We start from the raw sequence: 26,320 nt of genomic DNA, 5'->3' as shown, positions 1-26,320 counted from the left end.
GCCTCCCAAGAGCTGATGCATTGGCCTCTTTCCTGCCTGCCTCATTGATAAAATCCAGCTGCAGAAGACAGCGGCAGCACCCTCTCCTGACTGCATACAGAGCCAAAAAGGCTGAAACTCTTGTAATGAGAATTCAATAGATGAGACAGGGAGAAATCAGCCTTTCTCCCTTCTGCGTTGCTTACCACGGTACTCCTGACCTTACCGCTTCTCCATCCCATCTGTTGTGAAAATGAGATTCAAACAATTTCAGCAAGTTATTGACAATAAATAATACCAGTGCTGTTCCTGTAAACACAGCACCATTAAAGCAATCACCAAGAAATTCCCTGGTGTGTGGGCCTGTATGCTAGCTGCTAAAAATAAGACGCCCAATCTGCTAGCTCCAGGATATTTATTTGGTGGATGCTGGAGCAGAATACAGGGAATCACTTACTGTATTCTAGGAGAATTGTTCAGATAAGTAATAAAAGCAACATTTCTCGTCATCTCCAATTCACAATTTTTCTATAACAATATTAAAAAAAAAAAAAAAACAACCTCATTTTCCTTGACAGCTTACAAGCTAAAGGACTGAAGAATGCTACCTGCTCTCCAACTAGAAGAGGTTAATGCACTATTTGTGTTAAGCCTAGAAGCTGAATGCAAATACCCTCAGCCCCTTTTCAATTTTGTCACTTCCTGAACATCTCTTCGGAGTCCCAGGCCTTTGTGCTAAACAGGCTTTCATTTCACAGGGCAGTGCCCAAAGGCACCAAATAGTGGTGGCAACAGATCTGGGCCCAAATGGCTCCTATGCAGCTGGGGAGGGTGCCTGCTCCTGGGATTTCTCCAACCAGCCTTTGGTGGGCTGCAGCCCAAATGCTGGTTCTGAAAAATACCCCCAGGTCTGGAGGAAAAGCCCAATAATTTGCTTCTGCTTCTATTACAAGCTTCCCTTTGTCACTAAAAGTGGAAAAAGAATATTATATATATTTTCACACAGGCAGAAAGACCAAAAAAGAGGGGACAAATATAATCTACTTTTGTTTCTGAAGGGCAGTTTACAATCGCTTTTACAGAAACTGATCCTTTACAAAATAAACTTCAGAATAGAGGCACGAGACTTACCTTTTACTGTTTAGGTGTTTGCTTTACATCTCAGAGGTGTATACTATGCTTTTCTGTTATTTGATCCAGTACCTCAAATATCAAAGGACTTGTTATTAAAGCTGTCATGTGAAACACTTCTGTTGAAACAGACCCTGATTACATATGTACATAAGCCATGTGTGTGACCTCTTAACTAGTCCTTTAGGGAAACAGAGCCTATTTTTAATAATCTTCTGTGACATATTTCATTTCTTTTAAAAATAACACTGCAGGTCAGGGTTTATATGAACAAAAGGAACAAAAAACCCCATAGTCAGTCTCACTCCATTAAACTTAGTTCTTTGACAACAGTATAGGCTAGATGAGTATCAGCTTGGGAAGTTTCATGGGAACTTGAAAGACCTGAAATATTTTAAAAGTGCTTTGAACCATATCTTTTTGATAGCCTAGTAACAACTTGAAATGTAGTCACAGTCTTCATTATTAAAGGTGACTTAGAAAGTTTCCTTGCAGCTATCTGAATAAGTTAGCTGCAGAATTGTTTGCAGGGGGTCTCAGGAAGGAAGTGGTATAAATTTAATTTAAAGAATAGAAAAAAATACTCAAAAGCCTCTCAGATTGATATAGTTTTTCATATCCACACAAGTTATGTTCATGGAGCACCTTTGTTTTGAAGGCTCAAGAAGCAGCTTCCTTGACCTAGGCTGCTACCACAAGTCCTCTGAAGCCAATGCAGCTGCAGCCAGTGCACCTCAGCTGAGGACCCCAACCCATATGCTTTGTCTTACTCTTATCTCAAGGGCAGATTTGAGGAGATTCCAGGTAGACTGGAGACCAATCCAAAGCTTAGCAGCTCTACAATAGATCTGATACTTATTAATGGAGTCTTTGGAGCTCCTGTAGGCAGCAAAGTGCTTTATAGTACTGGATTTGTTCACTAATTTTGCTATAAACATTTGCGTATGTACCTTCTGAAGTTCAGCTCCACAAGTCCAGGGGTATTTTGTATTCTTGTCCTACTGGGTTGATTGCCTGGATCTACAAAATACACTCACAGCTAACTATAGGTCCCAAAGAGAATAAAACCTGTTCCTTTGCTGGGTGGTCCCTTGCTGTTCAGTACACAGCTGCAGATCTTAATTTCCGTAAAACACTACAGGAAGCCTTTCTTTGAAACCTCAAATCAGATAAAGCCTCCACTGCCAGAAATTACAAAGAGGGTGGTGCCTGGTAGCATGCTCCAGGTACTAGGGGCTCTCAACAAGCCCTTCCAGCAGAGAGTAAAGTCAAGAGTTAAATCTGCTTGACAAAGCAGGAAGCAAGAGCAATAGTATTGCATTCTGATCCCTTCCAAACACCTAGCATTGTTGCTGCACCCGGCAACAAGTGAGGATGCAGTACAGAAGTGTTCCTATGCTGTCTGTTTAGATCGTGGAACTCAACACTTGGACGTTTGGTTTAAACTCCTCCATTACTATGTCATTGAAAAGTGCAGATGTTCTGAGCATAGACACTTTGATAGCAGCTAAACAGAAACCAAGTGCTGCTTTATAGCAACTGAAACTAATCAAATTTCTCATTAAATTTATGGCTCCTGTGCAAGAAGTGTACTTGGGTAAACATCATCAACACAGATGAGCCACACAGCTCCAACATCACCAAAGACTGTGTATCCATTACAGCAACGTGATTGTCACTGAACCAGGAAGCACCTACATAACGCTGAGAATGAAGGTCATTTCACTGCGTTTGTGTGCAGGCAGAGAGAGTATTTCAAGCAGGCTAATAGTCAAAGCAGTGCTTCAAAATAGTATGTGTATACAGGTATGTGTATCTATGTGTATCCACAGCTAGGTTTCACATTTACCTTCTCTAGCTCAAACTCAAGGTCATAACTGTCCATTTCAAAATAATAATAATAAAGAGTATCACCAACATTACAAATTACTTTGGATCCAGGAATCGGTCTGGCTTCTTTTTAGCACATTCAGCAGTAACAGCAGTAAACATTGTAATTAGCACTTGTCTAATACTTCATGAAATATGAGACTGAGCAGGAAGTAGCATATGTGCCTGTAGGTGATTTAGCCTCACAGGTCTAATACTGAGAAGACTTTTTTTCATTTCTAAAAGCTAAAAGGGTACAACTTAAAATGTATGTTGTGAGCAGAAATTTGTCATTTTTCTGACTATAATTGTGTGGGAAATATAGTCTAATTATACATATAACTCATTGGCCAGTTGGCCTCATTTCCTCTCCCTCCAAAATTCACTCATTTAGGAAGGAAATCGAATCATTTCCTCACAATTTGGAGATTGACTTATAACCTTTAGCTGTCCTGTGACAAGTTTTAGGGGTCCTACATCAGCTGCCTTTCCAGAGAGCTTATGTTGCCACACTCTACTCCAGGCACAGCACTATTAGTGCTAAACAAAGCAGTAATAGCTGCTGCCAGCAAAGCAATGGGGAACTTTGAGAAAACAAAACAAAACAAACACTATGAGATGTCAGTAGATATCCCCCCCTCCCCCTTTTTATTTAAAAAAAAAAAAAACAAAAAAAAAAAAAACAAAAAAAAAAAAAAAAAAAAAAAAAACAAAAAGCCATAAGGATTTATCATTATCATGGGCTGAGAAGCCTTATTATTAAGCCAGGATCCCATTGTGATTTATGAGAAGAGGCAACCTGCACAATTCAGGCTCCAACCTGGGAGCTCCTTGATATGGACAGCTTACTGTATCTTCTTCGATTTGTGTTAATGCTGGCATCACAGGAACCTGAACATAATGCATTACTTGTATATAAAGGTGGCCCCAATCCATTCACATCTAGGCACCCCATGTGAACCATCTTATTTTACCAAGTTACTGCAGAGCAGCCAATTCTCAGCTGATTCCTGTCAGAGGGAAGGTTAATAGCTGCTCAAACACAAGCTTAGCCAAAGATATTACACCCCCAAGTAAGGTTTAGAGACAGTGCTCTGCATTGCTCAAGGCAGGCAATGATATTTTTAAGGACAAGCTCACTGCTGCAACTCTTCCAATACAATTCTTCCCAAGCACATGTTAAACAGATTTGCCCCTAGTGCTTCTGCAGGAAGTTGGATTGCACGATGAGTTTTTAGGAGACCGAAGTGCCAATGTCATTCACTCTCCCAGATGCTAAGATGTTAATTCATACCATAAAAGAGCTGTAAAGGATTTCATGCTGCATTTGGCATCTTGCAAGGATGAGATTCTGAAATTGCTTAGTCCTGAGTCAGAGAAGTAAATAGCACATCTAAGTATACCCCTCTCATTTCACTGACTCTTCTGCCTAATTGTGCATCAAACATGTGCTATCCTCTGCAAAGCCCAGAGCAATTTCCCTTTCACCAGTTGTAAAAACTGGGCCTGAAACAGGAAAGAGGAACCCCTTACAGATGTTGCTTGTTGAGAAAGCACCAACTCCTCACTGCTACAGACCTCTGGCTTCACCATGGTATGGAGGACATGGCAGGGACACCAGGAGTCCCGCTCTGCCAGGTCCCCAGAAACAGCTTTCTGTGCTTCACTCAGGAACAACAAGAATGCCTGGAGAAGCTGGAAAAAATAGGTCTTCTGGTCTAACCCTATAAAACTTTCCTTCTTCCTCTAAAGGGTCACTTCCCAAACTTACCACCATTATTTCTACATCTACAAGGAAAAGGCAGAAATTATAACAGCATAAGGCATACACCTGTACCAAGAAAAGACTCAAAGAAATAGTTACAAAACAAGTCTGAGCATTCTCACTCTCATTTTTTCCCTGCATCTATGTTTTCTTGGGAGAGAAGGTTCTTTTATTTTTATATTTTTTTCACACCACCTTAAATTCTCCAGTTTTACTTACTTCACACACAGATGTCTAGGGCTAAGAGGAACCTTCCAAGCCAGTGACTTAGGTCCTGTCCCACTGAATGCATAGTAATGTCAAAAATAATTAGGTTGAAGGTGAGCTTGAGAAGGTTTTTGGTCATAGCTGCTCTAGAGGCTGAAGCTTTTTGATCCTCTCTTCTATATGTACAGCAGCAACTTTTTTCCTATTTCTAATTTAAACGTTTCATGATGCTTTTATTGTGGTTTACCCTCTTTTCTGCAAGGGGAACCTTACCTTTCAAGTAAGAGCTCTTGGCTGAAACAGCTTTTTTGCAAGGTCCTGTCTCACACTTCCTCTTTAAACTTGAATAGGAGGAGTAAGATTTTTTTTTTTAATTTATTATTATTATTATTTTTTTAATAAGAAATGCAGATAGATGGGGATAAAAAGGTAACCTCGACATCTTCTATGCCCTTCCAGTTTGAATGCTATTCCCTGAATGTAGCAGCCAGGATGGCACAGAGAAGTGCTGGGGAAGGCTGGTGATACATGTACATTTTCTCTCCCCATTGGAAATGCCTATTCTATGAACATTGGGTGGGTCACCTCTATCAATCAGATCAGCCAGCTCAGGTGGTTACAGGCCATCACACCAGGGGCACTTTTTTCAGGTGTTTCACAAGTTTTTGCATGCCTGTCTGGGATCAGCTGTTTCTGGGTCAGCTCATAGGAGGCATCCAGGTACCTCCCAGGAAGTACAGGTAACAGAAAGCACTATAAAAGTCCCAGTATCTTATATTTACAATCATGGTACTGAAACATAAAGCCTAAGTCAATATAAATTGTTATCTACTGCTCTAAGATATTAAATCATGCTACGTATTGAACTCTTTCCTTGATTTCTCCATTATCTTATTTCCAATGAAGCAAGAGTTGTGCCACTTCATTCTGCAGTATATGCACCTACACAAAGAAACTATGTCTGGGCACAAATAATCCACAGGGAACCAGGATAATTTTAGCACTTTTAGAGCAAATTTTTTTCCTAGACTTTGTGCACACCTCAGAAAGTAACACTGAGCCACAGAAACGCTTCCTACTTTTTGCAATATGCAAATACACCAAGAAATCCACGAGTCTCTGAATTTCCCAGTAGCAAGCAAAGGCTTCCACCTACCCAACCTTTGATCCACAACAAGCTAGCAACCCAGCAAACAGCTTAAAAAAAAAAAAAAAAAGGGAATGAAGAACCCAGCACCCTCCTTCAAGCAACACTGAGCATTTACCCTCTGCTCACCTTCTAAGCCGCTGCCTCTCCTAGCTGCACTGGTTTGGGACTAGTTAAGGTAGCACAGGTTATCTACTCTGCACCACCCAGCTGGGCTTTGCAACCCACAAACCCTAATGCTTGCTCTCTCTGGCTATGCTCTTTGTTTCCTGAAGGTATTAGAAAGCTTAGCTAAAACTGCCTGCTTTCACAGCTTCATCAAAAAATCAAAATAGCAGAAGCCTAACTAGACCATTAAAATTACCACCGTGTTCATCCTCAGAGACCCTACAATACACAACAAAACAAGAATTATTTGCTGAACTGGTGTAGAATCTGACAGGATCTTGCAAAACACGTAATGCTGGCATTTTAGTCTATGTAGGAGTGTGATATAGTGGTGAAAGGACCAGCTCAGTGAAATGTTATTTTTTAATGAACTTTTCCACCTTGGATTGTGTATGTTTTTAGGTGATTGCTGGCTCCTGGCTGCCATTGCATCTCTGACTTTGAATCCAGATGTTCTGTACCGTGTTGTTCCCAAAGCTCAAAGTTTCCAGGAGGACTATGCTGGCATCTTTCATTTCCAGGTATCTCTCTCATTAGGGTACTGAGAATAAAAGAGGAAAACCGTAGTGTTTAGCTGAGACCAGGTTTTTTTTTTTTTTTTTTTTATATCATTGACACAGGCTGAATATTCAAGAATTAGTGTGTAAGTGAAATTGATGGGGTGAAGAAAAGAACAGAATTAAATGCTGTATAATGTTAATCGACATTTACTCACTGGGTAGGCTCTGCTGTCTTACAGCTGATAGGGCTGTAGCAAGTTACACAGTTTTTGTAAACTGAGCCAAACTATCATACCATGAGAGCCATGCCAACATCTGTCTTGCTGACTGTTGAGAGGGAATCTAGGCTGATGAGGTTACTTCTTCCCTTCCCTCTCCACTGCTTTGTCTACATTTCCTTGCCTGCAGACCATAGAAGTTAGACTCAAGCATGAGCAGTGTGGATTCACCCTGCAAAACTAAAGGAGGTGTTTGGGTGAGGACAGATGTTAGAGAGCACATACCTATACCTTCCTCCTGCTCATCTCAATAGAGGGGTTATTGTGTTTATTATCCTCTTTCCTTTCCCTCCAGGACTGTGTCAGATTCTGTAAATGAACTGTAAATGGTTCAAGTGCTAGTGCAAAAAATTAGTCTTAGCAGTGTTTCACACATTTCCCAATATTTTCAGAAGGCACTGGCACTATTGAGTGCTTCCCCTTTTGGGTGACATTTCCTTGCAGCATTTTTAGAGGCATGATTTTTTTTTTTTTTTTTTCACCGTGGATTGGGCCTTAGAAGACTAGACAAGAAAATAGGACTTTTGAGACTCCTGTCAACTCACTAGCTTTCTGGACCCTTCACTATGTAATCTCTGCATAGAGAATGGGCTATTCCAGATGTTATGTGGAAGAAGTTACTGTTAATGGTACCTATCAGCAACTCTTTAATAGCATTTAAGGAGCCTGCTCAGCATTTCACAGGGATTTGCCTCAATTTCAAGGAAGAGGAAGGTGGTAGTGCAGAGTCATTATTTATACATCAGCCCTAACCATCTCTTCCTCTCTTCTTTTTGTTAGTTCTGGCAGTATGGGGAGTGGGTGGATGTCGTGGTGGATGACCGGCTGCCTACCAAGAATGGGAAGCTGCTCTTTGTGCACTCGGAGGAAGGCAACGAATTCTGGAGCGCACTGCTGGAGAAGGCCTATGCCAAGTATGGTGGCTGGCTGGGAGGTAGCACTCCTGGGTGTTCAAAAGTTGTCTGATCACACTGATGATCAGACAGACCTACAGATAATCAATTATTTCTTTCTGCAGTGCACATGCTTACAAGTGGAGATGGCCCCATACATATCTCTGTCATTTCCCCACACAGGCTAAACGGCTCTTACGAAGCTCTCACTGGAGGGTCCACTATAGAAGGGTTTGAGGATTTTACTGGAGGCATCTCTGAGTCCTATAATCTGCAGAGGGCTCCTTCAAACTTGTACCAAATCATCCAGAAGGCTCTGAGAGCTGGGTCACTTCTCGGCTGTTCCATTGATGTGAGATTGCCATTTCCCTTCCCTTCCCTTCCCTTCCCTTCCCTTCCCTTCCCTTCCCTTCCCTTCCCTTCCCTTCCCTTCCCTTCCCTTCCCTTCCCTTCCCTTCCCTTCCCTTCCCTTCCCTTCCCTTCCCTTCCCTTCCCTTCCCTTCCCTTCCCTTCCCTTCCCTTCCCTTCCCTTCCCTTCCCTTCCCTTCCCTTCCCTTCCCTTTGTAATGAAGGCTTGTACCAATGTTAGGCATAAGGAGGAAGGTCTGAATTAAAAGCAAACAGAAATCAGTGGCAGACTTAATTGATTTCGGTTATAAAAATTTTGGACAAGGTCCAAAAAAAGAGCTCCCATCATGCCTCCCTTTTTATAAGACAGTCTGTTATAATGCTTAGAATAATGAGCAAGGGACTGGTCTTCCTGAACTCTGTTCTCATTCTCTGAGTATCTTTTCCCATTCAAATTATGTGTAATGTCAGCTCCATACACTCCTTGGTTTGGACCTGGCTTGGGTACTTTGCTATAGCTTGTAGTCTGACTCTGGCTTTTATTTTCAATCAAAAAAATAATTGATACCTACAAACTCTCTCAAGTTACAGACGATGTCTGTATGTGTTTTGGAAACTCCATGCTTTTCATATGCTGTTTCATAATCTTGTTTTGAATCCTGGCTTATGGCATGTAGGATTACCAGAGCTCTGATTTTGATATGCTGGATCCTAACCAAGGTGGGTTTGAGCTGAGTTCACATGTGCATATCTCTGCAGGTGACTGGATCTGTTACCTGAAAGGGGAATTGGTTCTAGATTTAAATTTAATTAAGTCTCTGCTGTTCAGACTCTCTGACTGCATATTTGAGGGCATGAAACTCCGGAGGTGAACTCTTGCTGTGAATCTCACTTCTATTTAATATACATTGCATCAGGAATATTTATACTTGTTGTGCATACCACTTTGTATATCTTCCCCCATATTAACCTGCTAATGAAAGCTGTGTTAGTACACAATATATGGCCTTAAGTGTGAATATTTTTAATGCCCAAGGTAACTCGTGCATCTGAAACAGAAGCAATCACAAGTCTGAAGCTGGTAAAGGGACACGCTTATTCTGTCACTGGAGCAGAGGAGGTAAGGCAGCTTTTCTGCAGCTCATCCAGACTGGCTGAAGTGTTTGTACCAGCCATTATACAAAACAGCTTGCAACGGTGTGGTGACTTCAACTTTCTGATGTCTTTCTGTGACTGACCAATTAAAAATGCTTCATGTATTCATGCTGCATAAGGTGGGAGCGTGTACTTTGCCAATCAACTCTAATGGGAAAGGAGTCAAAGCCTCTAGTGAACAACTCCATCAGTCTCACCTGCCCAGCCTGCCACAGATATTCGCATTTCTCTGAAACTGGAGTCATTACAGAGATGTCCGTGCCAAGTAATCTCTTTCTAACCTTGCTATGTTGTACAGTATCTTTTAAGGATGTAGATATTCTACTGTTTTGTAGCTGATATTTTTCCTTGCAGGTTGCTGTCATTATATGAAATGGTGAGTGCTGCAGTTAATGGCTCACTTGGTGGCACAGGATAATGTAAAAATTAGGGTGGAAGACATCTAACTATTGCAAACTGTAATGGACTGCATCACTCAAGGACAAATCATGTTTTATCCTTTCTGAAAAGCAATTGCTCCACGATGATTGGAATAATGGGAGTGCTCAGGTTCTGTTTGTTGTGGATCTTTTAGGTACATTACCGAGGACGACCAGAGAAACTTGTGAGGCTTAGAAATCCCTGGGGTGAAGTGGAATGGACTGGAGCCTGGAGTGATAAGTAGGTGTTTATATGCTCATGCCTCTCCCTCTTCAGTATATTTTGGTATCTTTTAAAAATTAAATTAGGAGTATGCAGTTTAATCAAATCACAAAGCATGTTTAGGAAAGATAGTAAATCAGTTGGAATAAAACACTATTAATTTGTTAGGAAAGTTAGGTATTGATCCATTCTGCCTCAGGCAGAGCTTTCTAATAAGAGAGAACAGTCCAAGTTTTAACTGCAAGCAGTCTAATGCAAGCCATACCCATGTCATTTTGCAAGATGACTTTTCTCAGACTGATCTGATTGATACTGCCAAGACCTTAACAGGACAGGCAAACTAATTCCATTGCTGAAAAATACAGCAGGGCTACAACATTGTGCCTCTGCTTCAGCTCTGAGTTTGCTGGGCTCTAAATCTGGCAAATATTTGAATTCTACAGGAGAATCATGAAAGAAATGGGGATGTTGACTCAGCTAAGGACCAGAAGTTTGAATAGCTATTGAAAGCTGTCAGGGCTTGGAATCTCGTGGGAGTGGCAGTGACAACCCCTCATTTATTTTTATTTTTAGAATGGCATGGATTTTACTATTATTTGGGCCAAGATGTATTTTTTGCAAGCACTTATTTTGAGATCTCATATTCCCTTCCCAACCACAGTGCAGGTGCTGATGTAGAAAATACAGATAAACATCAGAATTATTCATATCTTTATCAGATATGCTTTGCTCAGCCCCTGCCCATGGCAAGGAGGGGTTGGAATTAGAAGATCTTTAAGGTCTCCTCCAACCTGAACCATTCTATGGTTCCAAGATAATGTGCCTCCAGCACACACATGCCATATCCTGATTTTGCTGCACCTGTTTAACCATGGGACAACCCTGATGAGACAGGTACCAAACTGCACAGCCACGTGGGAGCAGATTGAATCAGAATCTGGCTTGTTGCACAGTATTGGAGTGGGAAAGAGGCAATACTTTTTTTTTTTTTTTTCCATCATATTTTCTAATTCCGTCTTTTTGTGTTCTTGTTCATTGGTGACCCCAGCAGTGAAGATTTTTATCATTTCCCTAGGGAGAATATGAGGCAACCCAATAGCTCTTACAATTGAGAAGCTCTGCCCAACTTTCAGGCTGCATGTTACTTAATCCAGACAGTCTGTGATACGTACGTTTTGGCACCTGACAATGATGATTCAATTCAAGGCTTATTTGTTGAAAATATGGTTGCAGCCTGATTCCAGCCCTGTTTGGCATGTTGCAGTGTGTACCTCCCCTGGAAGGGGCAGAAGGTCTAGTTGTTGCAGAAATACATAGTCCTTTGTCAGGTGTGACTGAAAGCAAAACTGTCTGATCTTGTTGCAAAATGAAATACAGCTGAGCAATACTGCTTTTGTCTTTTGTCTGCAGTGCTCCTGAATGGAACTATATTGATCCCAAACAAAAGCAGGCTCTGGATAAGCAAATAGATGATGGAGAGTTTTGGTGAGAATCATTCAGTTAGCTTATTCTTTTGGACATTTTATGTGTGTGTATAGTTTTTAAGCAGTCCTTTCAGTTGTATGGAGGGAAACTGCCAGCACCAGAAGAGTTAATAGTGTCATGCTTGAGTTGTTTGTTAGCCTCTTGTTTATCTCCCTTCCCATTCAAACATTACCTTTTGTTAGAGCTTGCATAACTCAGTGCTTACCCAAAATATAGAGACCAGATGGTAATAAAATTAATGATGTGGCAAGAATGAACCTCAGATGCTCTATATTTTGAGGCTTTTTTTTTTTTTTTTTTTTTTTCCCTAAATGCTACACACTAATGAAAAGGTTTAGATTGGCAGCAGGGGAAGAGTCTGTTTACCCAGACCTAATGGAAAGCCCATCCGAGCTAGATGATTATTGTGGGTCAGCACTGAGCCCACGTCACTCTGTCCTAGACCAGAAAGGTAATTGCTCATCATCTTTCAGTGCAATCAGCAGTGTGAGACACAAGGTAGCAAAAGCAAACAGACCTCTCCCTGCAGCATGGGGTGATCAATGTCTATCACTCATGCAGACCTACTAGGAATGGTAAAAACAAACATCAACAAGTGAATTAAAACAAAATACCAAACTGAGCTGATTTTTCTGCAGAGTAACTCGTAAGGACCAAATCTTGCTCACACTAAGTAGCATCTTACTGCATGTTTTGATCTACCAGTTTTAGTGAGTTTAAGTTTACTTACAAATCCACGAGGTATTGCCCATGACCAGGGATGATGGAAAATGGTACAACTGAGCGCATAATGTGTAACAGCTGTTGAGAACGGTTGTCTTCACAAGATACAGGTCATTCAGGGAGTGGGAAATTTTGCTTCCCAAAAGCCTATTATAAGTTTAACAGTTCAATTAAATGGGGATTTGGGCAGCTCTGTAGGGCCAATGCTTGCTGTTCCACTGGGAGAGACATCCATCTGCAGTTGTTTTGACTGTAACAGGCTGATGAACTAACCCTGATCTTTTTGTGCACCAGGATGGCATTTTCTGATTTTCAAAGGCAGTTCACACGACTGGAGATCTGTAATTTGACTCCCGACACACTGACAGGCAACCAAGTCAACAAATGGGACCTGACCATGTTCAATGGACAGTGGAGACGGGGTTCAACTGCTGGGGGTTGCCAGAACTACCCAGGTGGAGACCCAGCTTAGTAATTTGGTGAAACAACCAACAAAACCATGAAAATTACTGCTTGTGAACCAGGGGGTTGCCGTAGATGGGAAAGGTTTGGAGGTTCAGTGCTTTCTGTGGGGTATAGATAGCAAGCAGAAGTTTGTCAATCTAAACCAAGATCTAATTCACACTTATTTCCTCATCAGGGGTTGTCAGCTCACTGAGCATTTAGTTCATGGCAGAATTCTTTTTTTTTTTTTTTTTTTTCTTCTTTTTCTTTGTGTGCTTTCTTTGCTTACATAGCTTTTGCTACTGACTGGAGCAATCCTCCAAAGAGAAAGCAAGGCCAGGAAAGTGGCACAGATTTGTGGCAGTGTTGTAGTGTTGTTTCATGTTCATTTTTGGGTTAGACCTCTAGAGAGGCTGCCTGGCATTTGGTCCTCTTGCAATATCAGCCTTAGCCAAAGATATTTCCTGTAGATAAATGGCTGGCTAGAATTAATGGTATCAGTTCCTCCTTCTTTGTCATTACACCCCAGGAAACACCACGGTGCTTTGATTTGCCATGGCTCCAATTGATATTCAGCATAGCTGTAGAACTATAAAACCATATGTTACATATGTACTGGAAAGGTTTGGATATAATCCAGGCAAAAGTCTTTCCAAACAGTATCTGTAATTCTAGTGACAACCACATTGGCTACAATAACAAAATCTTACCCTTTTTGTCTTGTCTTGGGGATTTTTAGCAACATACTGGATCAATCCCCAGTTTAAAATCCGTCTGGATGAACCAGATGATGACCATGACGGGAGTTTGAATGAGCCATGCTGTACTATACTGGTGGGCTTGATGCAGAAGAACCGCAGGAGGCAGAAGAAAATGGGAGAAGGTCTACTTAGTATTGGTTATTCACTCTATCAGGTATAGTTTTGGTTTTTTTTTTTCCTCCTCATTTAAGGTTTTATTCTCTGTTCTGTTACCCTGGAAAAAATTAGCCATGTGCTACATCTTGACATTCAGCACTACAATGCAATAAGAACTGGGTTTTACAAGATGGTTGAACACCTCTCATTTCTTCCTGACTCACATAATATGGGAAGATTCAGAAAAAAATTGGTTCAATTTTTGTCCCATTTTAACAGGAGAGAGGTGTAAAACTGGAGGCAATTAATTTAGCAACAGTCTCATTGAGAGACTTCTCTTTTCAGCATCTGAATGGGAACAGGCTCAGGGTGCCTGGCAATTCCAGATAAGTGGTTCTGATTACAGCTTATCATTAGTGCTCAGTAGTTGCTTTCTTTATTTCTTTCCCCTTTTATTTGAAAATTGTTTTGATTCATTGTCTATGATGCTATTGTTCTGTTTCAGTGGGTTTTTGGTTTTCTTTCTTTCTTTCTTTCTTTTTTTTTTTTTTCCTATTTTGATTTTCACAGTGTTTCTTCTGTCTCCATAAATATAATGTAGGGAAAAAATCTACAGTGCCACCTCTAACTTCTGTGATGTGAGGGCAGAGAAATAAATGGAAGAATTTCCAAACAGTATTATCATTCCCAACATCATATCTGGAGAAAAGCAATTAAATGTTGTATAGATTCCTCTGGATAAAGGGATAAAAATTATTAAACATCACAGGTGGGCGCAGATGGGAATGGCTGACTTTTATTAATAAACCTTGTGAAGGATGGTTCTAAACTCTGAAGGGTTTTTCCTAGTTTCTGAAGTAAATGGTTCTCACTGTGTACGTTTCTGAGTTGCTATCTGCATGACGTCAAGCACCTCAGGCTATTGGCATCCTAGGATTTTCACATTAAGGATGTTTGCCTGCTCATACCACTGAGTACACCTCTGGAGAAGATAGCAGAGCATCTATTTCTTTCTATTTACATCTATTTCATCCCATCTGCCTCCTCTGGGACCTTTTCCATAGACCTAAGATAGATAGAACTTAGATAGACCTAAGTGACGCTTAACAAGATGAAGGATTTCTTTTGAAAGAAATAGCTACTAGATCATCTCATGTAGACACGCAGATATCATCCAAGTTCCTCAGGCCATGTGCTGCTGCAGATTTATATCATTGCAGTTGATGCTGTGTCTGAGAAGGTCCAGTTAGAACAACTTGGATGGTGATCTAAAGCAGATATCTGTATAAGAGAAGGTGAAAATGCGTGTGCTTAAACCTACCTGCCCTGCAAAGATTTTGTAAGCTATGTAGCTCAAACTATGTAGTGACAATTACTGTAAATGTTCCCATCCATGAGCTTCTGGCCTTCTAGTGTGTTGGATAAAAGGAACAAGATCCATGGTCCCCAGAGGCCATCTCAGGCAGTTCGGAAGCATTGTGTGAGTGATATTTCCAAAAATTCTTCTGGGACTTAGGAGCACACTCTCTTTGGCTTTCAATGGAATCTCTGCTTCCAAGACCACTAACTAACTGATTTTGAAAAAGCTAACATATTCAAAGGTACAAATTTGTACATATTTAGTTAATATAGGAAGGGACAAATCTTGAAATTTGTCACTTGTTTTATTTGCCTTACAACAATCTAGTCATCCTCAGGCTAACTGCTGGTGACAGTAACCTTATATTTTCATCAGCATTCCAGTAACAGCAGGCTAGCAGAGTCTGCTGTAATAAATTCTGTTTGTCTTAATTTAGCAAAGTAGGGCTAACCTGTTGACACTCCTGACTGAACATTTCAAGGCTTACCAAAATATATCCAACTGATAGTATCATTCACAATACCGTATCTGGAGAAAAGCAATTGTGTAGAATCCTCTGGATGAAAATCACATTTTCTTTTGGAACAGTTCTAGTTAGTGCAAGCCAGAACTTCACGTATAACTGATACTATACAACCTGTTTGTAAGTGGAAATGAAAAGTAAGTGTCTGAAGGAGACTTTATATGATATTTTATTTCTAATGACAGAAGTGCCTGTGTACCAACCCTTTAACATCAACTCATTCTCTTCCTTTCAGATTCCTCAGGAGGTATGTAATCGCTGTGGAAGACTTCTAGCCTACGGATGAGCACCTCCTGTGTCAATTTAGCTACCCGGAGGATTTCTTCCTTACTAATGACAGTTCTTCTGGAGAGCTTTGTTCTTCTATCACAGGATAACTATTTCATGTTCTGAATATCCTTTTCCAAGGGACTGTGGGGCATGAGGCTTTAATACACACATCCAAGTCCTAATCCTGATCTCATTTATACCTGTTGAAATTTGGCTTCCACTAATTATGTACAACAGAGGTCAGAATTTGCCTGTTTAGGAGAGGTGAAGGCACAGTCTTTGCACTCCAAAACTGAGAAAATGTAGCATCTTCTAAATGTTGTTTAGAAGAACTGCCAGACTCTGTGGACTCATTCCTTTTATAGTTCTGAGTTGGGGCTCCTAGTAATGAAAAAACAAAAACCAAACCAGCTCAACCTTCCCTAATCCTCCCAAATGTCAATACCAAGTTAAAGAGACTTTTCATTCCTGAAGAAAGAGACCCCAGGGATGTCTGGCAGTAGGAATAGTCTGTACTCATTACTGAGGTCCAGCACTCTGTACTGCCAATTTCTCCTAGGCTTTTCAACCCTATTCTTCCCTCTCAGTTAATGAATGTGTGGTTTTGTAGCAATTAAGTATGTTCTTTTAACAGCCTTGCAGATGCAAAGAGAAAATGAGCTTTACATGTTGAAAAAGATATGGGATCTGACTTCTTAATCTTTGCAGTTCCCACTTAGCTTATGGTAGAGTGGAAAGTTGAATAAATACCAAATCCAATCTTATATATGGAACAAAAGAGGGGAAAAGGGCATATTACTCTACAGTTTACAACAGAAATACTGATTTATTTTAAAATGTTTGATAACATCTTTCTATGCTCTGATCTTACACAGCCAGAAATCTTATCTGTGTGTAATGTTTTATGTTCTGTGTCAACAATGTAACAGTTATTGTGGATCACTGAATCACACTTTTTGAAAGACATCCCCGTGGAGCTAAAGTAATGAATAGGAGATTTAAAGCAAAGATGTTATTCATACACTACTGTTTCTTCCTATATCAGTTTTCTGTTTTGTGAGCTATTAGTGTTTCACATTTAATAATATATTGATATCAAGAAGTTCAGTACTATTTTCCACATAATCCAAAGCAATAACTTTAGTATTGCTAACAGAAGTAGGGTAAATCATCTAATTTAGCTCCAAAAGTCTCACCCTTATGATTTCTACTTTGTCCTGTTTACTGTTCTTTTCTGTCTGTTTAAAGAAATTAGAGACTACAACTCCTAATTAGAACATCTACCCCTTACCATCAATGGTTTAAAGACATTCAACAATTTAAACTTTTTTACATGAAGCCTTTGGAAGCAAAAAATGCTCAATAGACGAACAACTTCAGTAAGAATAGGTATTGGTTTGACCAGGTTTGAGTGCACATTATGATTTTTTTAGTTATTCTATATCACACATTACAAAGACACATGAAAAGATAATCTTTATAGAGAAAGATACATATCTCTTCTAATTATCTGCCTGACTGTTTCCCATGACAGAACCCTGGTGGTTATCTTTTATACCATCACTTGAGGGTTTATTATTTTATGCTAAGAAAAACTTGAGATAGCTTTTAAACATTGAAATTTAAATAGGGTGTCTGGCTTGCAAGTGAATTGTCAAATGGTTTCTAACATAAATGCATTTCCCACAGCTGGAAAATAGCACAGATATTCATCTGAACCGTGCTTTCTTCGCAAGGAACCAACCAATAGCCCAGTCTGGGACTTATGTCAACCTACGTGAGGTCTCCAGCCGTATTAAATTGCCCAAGGGGGAGTACCTCATTGTGCCATCCACATTTGAACCTTACAAAAATGGAGAGTTCTGCCTTCGAGTTTTTTCTGAGAAACAGGCTAAAACTCAGTGAGTATCTTCTTTGTAAAGCCTCCTCTTCTGCTGGTGAGACACATGAATGCAAAGGTCAGATGTTTCACTCTGTGTGAGAGACCCACGACCTGTGCTCTGTCTACCAGCCAGTAAGCAGCAAAATAGGCCCATTTCTAGGACCTGTTTTCTTCTGTGGCCTACCATATGTGATACACACATCCATGTTGCAAAGTCATGGCCCTTCAAGTGGCCTACAGCATATACTGATGTGGTAACTAGATACCTCAGGTCTATGTAATAGAAGTTCCCACAGCTAAAGAGTGCAGAGGAAAGACCTGGGAGTAGGATAATGTTTTTAAGAAGGGTTGTTTCAACAGCAGCCGCTGAGTGAAAAAAACAGGAGCCAGGATCCAAGATAAGAACAACAAGACTGGATTTGTCAAGGAAAATATTGTCAAAAAAGTCGGAGACAGAGGAAGGATGGGGAATGCAGGGAACAGGGAACCTGGAGGCTTGTTTTGTGCGTTTGCTAACACCTTTTATTAAAACAGCTTGTTTTAATGATGATTTTAAGTGCAAAAGGTACAGTCATCATTCCTGTTTTGTTTTTTTTTTTTTTATTCTTTTTTTCTTAGGATGATTGGTGATACGGTGGCTGCAAAACCATATGAGGTAAACACCTTAACTGGGCAGACTGTTTTTTTTGTAATGGACTTTGCTTCACTATCTGAAAGAAAAATTAATGCAGTATTTTTATTTCTCTCCTGAGCTGAGATCACAGTAGGTGTTTATGCTCAGGAAAAATATATTTTGGTTCCATTGATTCTTTACTTATCTCTATGGCTTAGTTTCACATGTATTTTCATGTACCTAGGATCACATGGCACAGAAACTGCACCCTTGTAGACTTGGTAGAAATACATTGAACTGTCCTTTCATCCTGTACAAGTAGAATAAGGTGAGGAGGGAATTGAGTGATCCTTTTCATAGAAACAAATAGTATTCCCAAAGCCTGAGAGAAACTGCAAATGCAGACTTCCAAGAAAGTACTGAATTAAGACAGTCACATTATTGCCCTGGCCGTGTGCAGGAACATTTTATCTGCAGCTATTTTATAAGACTATCTTGGTAACAGAAGAAAAAAATTTCATCAACTTTAGAAAGTATTTACTCCCAAACAAAGCCAGTCCCTGACTCTTCTTGATTTTGCTTCTGTCTTGCTATTTCTGTAAAGCAAGTGCTCATTTTCCCTTGTCATAGATTGTTCCCTGTAAAGGTGCTTTACCACATGCCCGTGTTGCTTTCTAGAACCATGTTGTAAATTAGACTCTTGGTCATCTTCTTCCTGTAGCCTCATGTCGATAACAAAGATATAGATGATGAGTTCAAGACTCTGTTTCAAAAACTCTCTGGAGAGGTAAGTGGATTAAAATGGAATTAAAAAAATGGGACCTCTCACTGTTATGATTATGCAAATATTTGGCCTGCCAATTCCTCCTACTGTCTGGTCTTCAAAAACCAGGCCGTTCTCCCCTTTTATTAACTCACAGCTTCAGTTCAATTTATTTTACAATATAACAGCTCTATTACATTTTCCCTCTTATTGGTGCAAAATGTGATTTGTTCCCATAGTAATTCTGGCATGCAATGACTGAAAATATGGGTGATGGGAGTGAGGACTGTGAAAATATTATTGCATAGTGAAATAAATTGCTCTTGGAGCTAGCATATAATTCTGACAATTGGCTATTTGGCCAATTTCTTCCTTTTGGTTTAGAAGTCCAGGAATCAGAAAGCTGTTGGCTGCATGTTCGCTCCCTACTGTGTTTTATAAACCTCAGTATCTGCTGGCTGCTATGCTAACCTGTGGCTACCACTTCAGATTTGCTCTTAATGAACAAGTGTCCAGTGGCAATGAAGAGGGAAAACACCTTATTAGTTAGGAAGGCTTCTGTGAGTTTTGAGAGGGGAATTTTATTTTTTGATTGTAGTTTCCTTAAGCCTGGAAAATCTCAAATACTCTTCTGAACTTTTATAGCTGAAAAAATCCTCAACTCAGTCAAACCTGCTAAAAAGTTAACATTTACTCAGTCATGTCCCTATGGCACCTAAAAAACCCTGTATTTCCCATTTGAAAGGGTAGGAAATATTCATGGCTTCTGAGGAACATCTATGTGATATCAGCTGGCAATGGTGGTGTTAAAAAAAGAATAGAAGGTTTTGCCCTCAGGTAGGGATGGAAGTAAAATAATGCTGATGTCTGACAGTGAATGAGTTTAGTTTGCTTCAAATGCTTTTCATGTTAACACCTAAAACTTGTTTTCTGTCCAGGACTGCGAAGTGACTGCAATTGAACTTCAAACTATTCTAAATAGAGTTTTGGCGAAAAGTGAGTATTGTTATGTGCTTTGCACTGAATGGAGCTCAAAGGCAGGGGCTGAAGTGATGAGACAAAGTTGTTCTTTTCTCCAGAGTGAACATCTTCATGTCAGTATTTTAGCACACAAATGGGATCTATGCTTACAAAACCCAGCTTTGTCAGCTAAGGACAATGAAAAAAAATGAGGTTTTCATCCCAGCTGGGCTTTTCCTTGCTTGTTGAACTTCTAATATGGGTGATAGACTTTTACCACTCCCAAAACCAAGATCATCTCCTGCTTCTTTGTTTAAAAATCCATGTAAATCAGTTGGAAGGAAATAGTGGAAGAAATGGCAGAGCACTTGCTTTACTATCAAGATTTTAAGGCAGCTGGCACCTGGATGGCCTGCAGAAAAGTATTTGTCTAAAAGTATTTCTGACTTTGACTTCTGTTTTGTACAGGAAAGGATATTAAAAGTGATGGATTCAACATTAATACTTGCAGGGAGATGATCAGCCTTTTAGACGTATCCTTTGAACGTCATTTCGTGTTCTTTAAAGTTTCTGGAATTCCTTAGCAGAACTTCTTAACAAGATAAGGCTAAGTTTATACTTCTATTGTCTGGGAACATAAAATTGAGCCAAGCAGCTGTATGCTTAGGGTGTCAGAAACCTGAACCATTTAATCCTCAGCTGTTTCTCTCACCTGCTCTGTGTCTCTCATTGCTTAAACTTTTTCCAAAAAATAGAGGAAGAGAAGCAGGAACCTTCTGCCTGGATGCACCACTGGTACAGTTTCAGATATGTACACAGCTTGCTTGGCAGGAGATAGGTTTCAAGCACACCCCCAGCTTCTATCTCTAAATCAGGTACTGCTTACAGACCACAGAGCTCAAAGCAGCAGAGACAGGCTGGAGAGCTCTTCCCCTTCTTTAAAGTTTGTGGGACACATGGGAGCTAATGATCTATGAGTAGTCAGAGGGAAAGGGGAGGTCAGCCTGTCTGAACAGTTCTACTTTGATGCATGGGGAGGGCAGTTAGTGCAGTAGGAGGGTCAAGAGTTGTGCTGCCAGGATTGTACTAGTGTTGTTTTCGTGATGTGTTTGTGCTGAGGTCAGAAGGGATCAGCTGTGGAGCACTGGCTATTAGGAGAACTGATGCCTCTGCCCTGCACTCTACAGTTTCCCAAACCAAAAGAGCAGCTCAAAAAGTACAGCATCATGGGGGCCAACTCGCTGTTTCTGCATGGTTTCCCATAGTAAGGGAAGTTCAGAGACATGGGGAAGCACTGTGTAGCCTACTGTTGACTCTCTCTGCGGTTCCTTCCTCTCCCTGGTTTCTAACACTTGTCCACTACAAAACCAATCCTTTTTTTTTTTTTTCCAAAGTCCTTTGTTTTCCAGAGGACCTAAACCTACTGTTAACTATATAAAATTGTGCTTGTATATTTATCAATCCGTATATCATTAATTGAGACTGCATATAGCCTTGAAATTCTAGGCATACCTGTAGTTAAGGAAATATAAAGCTGTGGGCATGGGTGATCTACTTTTATCTGAACTGGTTGCTCTCATGTTTTGCTAAGGATAGACAAATCCTGACTTTTGAACCATTCCTTAACATACCCAGACTAATGGGACTGGCTCCTTGGGACTTATAGAATTCAAGACTCTTTGGATGAAGATTCAAAAGTATTTGGTAACATAACATTTCTGACTTTTCCCTCTTCTCTTGCAACTCTGAAGTGCAGATGCAGAACAATGAGAAGGGTTAAGATATGTATATGGAAGTTTTCCTTCTCAGAGCTGAAGTTTGTTCCAGGGCTCAGAAGCATCTCTGATTTAAGAGGGCACCAGCAGATCTTCTTTCACTTCCTTACGGTTCTCCATAATCCACAGTACCTTCTGGAAAACCAGATTAATGCTCTTTTGTTGTTGGCATAGACAGCTCTCTGCTGCCTGCTGTATTAAAGCTCATAAGAACATGTCTCTGCTGCTGAGGTATGTTACATTGCCAGCTGAGCCCTAGCATGCACAAGAAACATATTTTTAGGACCTATCAAAAACTTGTCTTTGTATTTTTAAAACCTTGCACAAATGCAGATTTATTTATTTATTTATTTATTTTTCTGACTAAATATATAATATCCCAAGAAGTTCACCCAGAATCAAGCAGTCTAAAGGAACATCAAATTTGGACCTGCTTTGTTTAATAACATCCTTTTCAGACAAGTCTGCTGCTATCATGCTTGATGGTGGTCAGCAGAGAGCATCTGTCCTGGAGGCTCACAAAGAGACATTCATTTCTCCTTTGTCCTGGGGCTGGTGTTTGCAGAGTGAGCCCTGAGAGCCAATTCCAATCTGAGCTGTAGGTCTGGGTGGTTTCTAATTCTGGATAATAAACCTGCTGGCAGTGGGAAGCATCTGTCATCTTGTCTGAAATATTAAGCAAAATGGACTTTGTCTGTTGCAGTGTTTGCCAAATGATAGGATATTTTCCTCAACAGCCTGCCACCATGTAACATGGAGGCAGGCAGACTGCCAGCCCATGGGGATGTGTTTCCCAGTCTGCCTTACTTGCCAGTAGCTACTTGAAATGTTTCCTTTGCTCATTAACATTTCAAAGAGCTTTGACTGGTAGGGGCAGCCCCTGGCCCCAGACATCAGGAACCTGAGGTTGTATCTGCAAGTAATTGAAGACCTATTTCCAAATTCCCTCATTCCTCTGCTGCAGGCAATCTATAAGAAGGTGGACAGTGACTACTCCGGTACCATCGATGCCCACGAGATGCAAAATGCCCTCAGAGAGGCAGGTGAGTGCACTGCTTAGGGACACCATCAGATCGATGCTATCCCCCACTAAAAACAAGCACCAGCAGAACAGTAGAGACTTTTCACGGCTTTACTTCTCTCCCATCTCCTAGATCACAGCACTGCAACTGCCATTCTCTTGTCCAGACAGTCACACACTGCCATGTCCTTTTGCTGTTATAGACATCAAAACCCACCCTCTGTTCTGCATTTGGAACCATTGATATTTTTGTCCATGCTGCGATCATTGCTTATGCATCTGATTATTGCTTGTTCTATATTTGGCCTCATTATTTCCTAACATAATTGTTCCTTTTCAGAACTATGTCCAAGCCTTCCTTTTCCTTTATTTCCTCCCACCATCTTTCTCTACAGTAGAGAAGGTGCAAGTGTGATAAAGTCATGACCAAGCCAGATCCTCTTTTTTTGGAGCAGTGCTAGCCAGCTCAGTGGTATCTACAGAACCACTATTTTTTGATCTTTCATGCTCAGTGGAGTCTATGTGAAAGATCCAGAGACAGAAATATCACTACCATGGGCCTGAATACAACCCAATGTGCTATGTGAGCAATTGGCTCTACTGCAATCACTGCTATTCAGATGCTGCACCAAGACTGACTAATTAGGGGTTTATCTGGGGAACATAGGACTGCTTATGCTGTGAAACAATGTGAAATATGCAGTCTGACAAAATGCTGTGGAAGAAATTCATGACTCTCTTCACCCAGCACAATGGGCTTTGGAAAGGACCCACAGCAGAGGTAAGTGATGGAGTCCAGCAGACCTTCTGGGAGGAACAGTCCTCAATCCAGCTCTGCCCGCAGCTGCAGTAGTTCATGGATAAGTCGCATCAAAGACAGCATATTAATCTGCTGTGGCAGTGATTTTTGTTCTTCTCATGTCTTCAGGTTTCACACTCAACAGTCAGGTGCAGCACAGCATTGCCATCCGCTATGCCTGCAGCAAGCTGACCATTGACTTTGATGGTTTTGTGGCCTGTATGATCCGCTTAGAGACCCTGTTCAGTAAGTGCATCTGTTTGTCAGTCAAGGGGGATTCCTGACAATTTTGGGTTTTCATTAAATTTTTGATTTTTTTAACTGTGAATGTAACAGATTGCACAGAAATGGGAGAGTGCCAGCAAAAATGCATTTGTCTGAGAAATCAGAAGAGAAATAGCAAAAGCTTTACTGGCTGAATGATCATGGAGTGTGAGGATATGTGTTTTCATAACCTACCATGATCTTCTGCCTTACAGTTACCTCCACTTTATGTTCAGTGCTCTGCCCACCAAGTTGTCCCATCTCCTACAGATGGTACCATTTATCACTTACAGTCCTCATTCAGATCTGATTTACAGGTTTGTTACTGTATCATATCAGATGCTACTGCGTCGGATGCTGTCCTTGTCCTGCTGCCAAACTCTCAGTTTGCCGCTGTAAATCTAACTGTTCTACCCTATGAAGTGGTATACAAATTACTTATAAGGGGAAAGAACAGCTGTAGTATTCTCTCACAGAACCAGTCTAGATTGTGGCAAAAGGCCAGTCCTCTACATTTTGTCAGACATGCCAAACTCTGTGGTTTACATCTAATTTTTTTTTTTTTTTTACTCTCTTCTCCTTTTCAGAACTGTTCCGTCTCCTAGATAAAGAAAAGAGTGGTGTTGTCCAGCTCTCTTTAGCAGAGGTGAGGTTGGTTGGATTAAAATACCATGTTTTTTAAGATACAGTAATGGACTGGAGTAGAATATTTCTTTAACATAAAGTAGTAAACATGACAATGATTCAAAGGGAAACATCTCTTATATTGCAAGGCTTTTCAGCTCAGAAGATTTGTCTGAAGTAGTAGAATGAATGTTTACCTTATATACTCAAAATACCTAAGGTTTCTTGAGAAGGTGCTTTCACAGTGTGTTTCACTGTCTGCTTTGGAAGGCAGTGGTCACCTCATCAGAAAACACACTGCAAGAAAATATTCTTGTCTGGCAGAGAATGAACTGAACAATCTGCCAGAACTAGAAGAGGCCTTTTAAAATGCCAGGTCTCTTTTTTTCCTATTATTTTTCATGCAAATTTCTCCTGTTGAAGCTTTTATAAAAGCAATCAGCTTGAGTCTTCCCTTTGCAGAATACAAATATATCTCAGGAAACAGCTGGAAGAGACCCCAAGAGGTCTATCCAATTAATCCTTCCAGATGAGGACTGACTGAAAGGGAAGACGATGGCTAGGAAGCCCCATGACCTTCAGTCACAGTTAGTTAAATCTAGCTGAAAGTGTATGTTGCATAATCTCAAATTTTTCAAAGACCACGCAGCTTGCCCTGCAGAACAGGTCCTGCCTTGAAAGAGGCCCCACTTGCATTGTCTGAAGCCAATCCTGGCAAAGAATTTCCATGAAGTTTGAGAGCAGATGGACCCTTAACATAAAGCAGATCACAACACGGTGACGGTCTTTCCAAGCTTTTTCTCCCAGAGCCATTGTGGAGTGCCCTGGTGGCACCCTATGGACATTCCAGATGGTCTGACTTCTTGTTCTGCTTCTCCCGCAGTGGCTGTGCTGCACTTTGGTTTGAACTACGATCAATGAATTCAGCAGAGACCTCTGAATGCAACATCGCCACTTTGACTTCTTCTTGTTATGGAAAGCAGAGACAGAAACTTGTTTTTTATTACTGGCAAGTTATTTCTAAGCCCATTAAAAATGAAGTGATCTCCTGTCAGTTAGAAAGTAAATACACTCTTGAACGAAAACCCAAACCAATAAATAAAACAAACCTAATCCTAACCTCCTTTTTTTTTTTTTTTTTTTTTTTTTTTTTTTTTTTTTTATGCTGAACTGTCGCAAATTCTGACTTACCACAGATACCACAGATTGACCCAGATGGCTTTGATTTGACTTCTAACTATGCGTTGAAATTCAGCAGAGTTCAAAATCCAGGAAGGGATCTCTGCTGACAGCAATATCCAGCATGTGCTTCACAGAGAGAAGCCCACACTCAGAGTGTGGCCAAAAATTTGTGTTGCTGCTCTGACTAACTCCCTTACTAGCCAGTTGTCCTCTTTGGCTATGCCAAGTGCCCACAGAAGCTGGGGGTTAAGAGCTCAGCCTCAGATGAGCTGCTGAGAGCCCAGGGAAATTGGGTGTGGACACAGCCCCAAACCCGAGCAGGGAATTAGGTAAACATATTGCAATTCCTCCACAAGTTACCACAGTTACTTCAATTGACATTTTCTCCTTTGAATTCTTGCCCGTAGTTGTATTTTGGTGTCCAGAGGTGGGGTCTGGAGTTTTAGGAGAAGAGGATGGAAGCCCAGAAGCTCATAAAGGCAAGCATAGGGGGAGGAATCTGACAGGTGCATGTAGAGAGCTGTCCAGCTCAAGTGTATGAAGGATGTACTGATGAGGGTCATGATTCAGAGAAGAAGCTAATAGTCACTGGATAACAGGGCTATGCTTTCCTAAAATCTTGTAAAACCTTTAAAAGTATAAAATTCTCTGTGTTTAATTTCATGGTATTATGAAGAGCAGATAATAGCACAG

The 26,320-nt window shown here is 40.6% G+C and overlaps 1 protein-coding gene across 1 annotated transcript in view; it reads left to right on the top strand.

Annotated features, from left to right (window-relative positions):
• The window catches only part of CAPN8 (calpain 8), a 29,031-nt gene extending 3,467 nt beyond the window's left edge, over positions 1 to 25,564 (top strand). Inside the window, exons 3-21 of the mRNA XM_068676092.1 lie at positions 6,669 to 6,787; positions 7,825 to 7,958; positions 8,121 to 8,289; positions 9,322 to 9,405; positions 10,015 to 10,100; positions 11,493 to 11,567; positions 12,585 to 12,745; positions 13,474 to 13,649; positions 15,710 to 15,721; positions 17,434 to 17,645; positions 18,245 to 18,281; positions 18,961 to 19,026; positions 19,941 to 19,998; positions 20,431 to 20,495; positions 21,598 to 21,666; positions 22,702 to 22,780; positions 23,687 to 23,803; positions 24,409 to 24,467; positions 25,329 to 25,564. Of these exons, the coding sequence (XP_068532193.1) occupies positions 6,669 to 6,787; positions 7,825 to 7,958; positions 8,121 to 8,289; positions 9,322 to 9,405; positions 10,015 to 10,100; positions 11,493 to 11,567; positions 12,585 to 12,745; positions 13,474 to 13,649; positions 15,710 to 15,721; positions 17,434 to 17,645; positions 18,245 to 18,281; positions 18,961 to 19,026; positions 19,941 to 19,998; positions 20,431 to 20,495; positions 21,598 to 21,666; positions 22,702 to 22,780; positions 23,687 to 23,803; positions 24,409 to 24,467; positions 25,329 to 25,352 (1,802 nt within the window). The 3' untranslated portion in view covers positions 25,353 to 25,564. The remainder of the gene's footprint in view (positions 1 to 6,668; positions 6,788 to 7,824; positions 7,959 to 8,120; positions 8,290 to 9,321; positions 9,406 to 10,014; positions 10,101 to 11,492; positions 11,568 to 12,584; positions 12,746 to 13,473; positions 13,650 to 15,709; positions 15,722 to 17,433; positions 17,646 to 18,244; positions 18,282 to 18,960; positions 19,027 to 19,940; positions 19,999 to 20,430; positions 20,496 to 21,597; positions 21,667 to 22,701; positions 22,781 to 23,686; positions 23,804 to 24,408; positions 24,468 to 25,328) is intronic.
• The last annotated feature ends 756 nt before the right edge of the window (positions 25,565 to 26,320 follow it).

Source organism: Anas acuta, chromosome 3 (assembly GCF_963932015.1).
Source record: "Anas acuta chromosome 3, bAnaAcu1.1, whole genome shotgun sequence".
Taxonomy (NCBI): Eukaryota; Metazoa; Chordata; class Aves; order Anseriformes; family Anatidae; genus Anas; species Anas acuta.
This window is presented reverse-complemented; position numbering and strand designations above follow the sequence as displayed.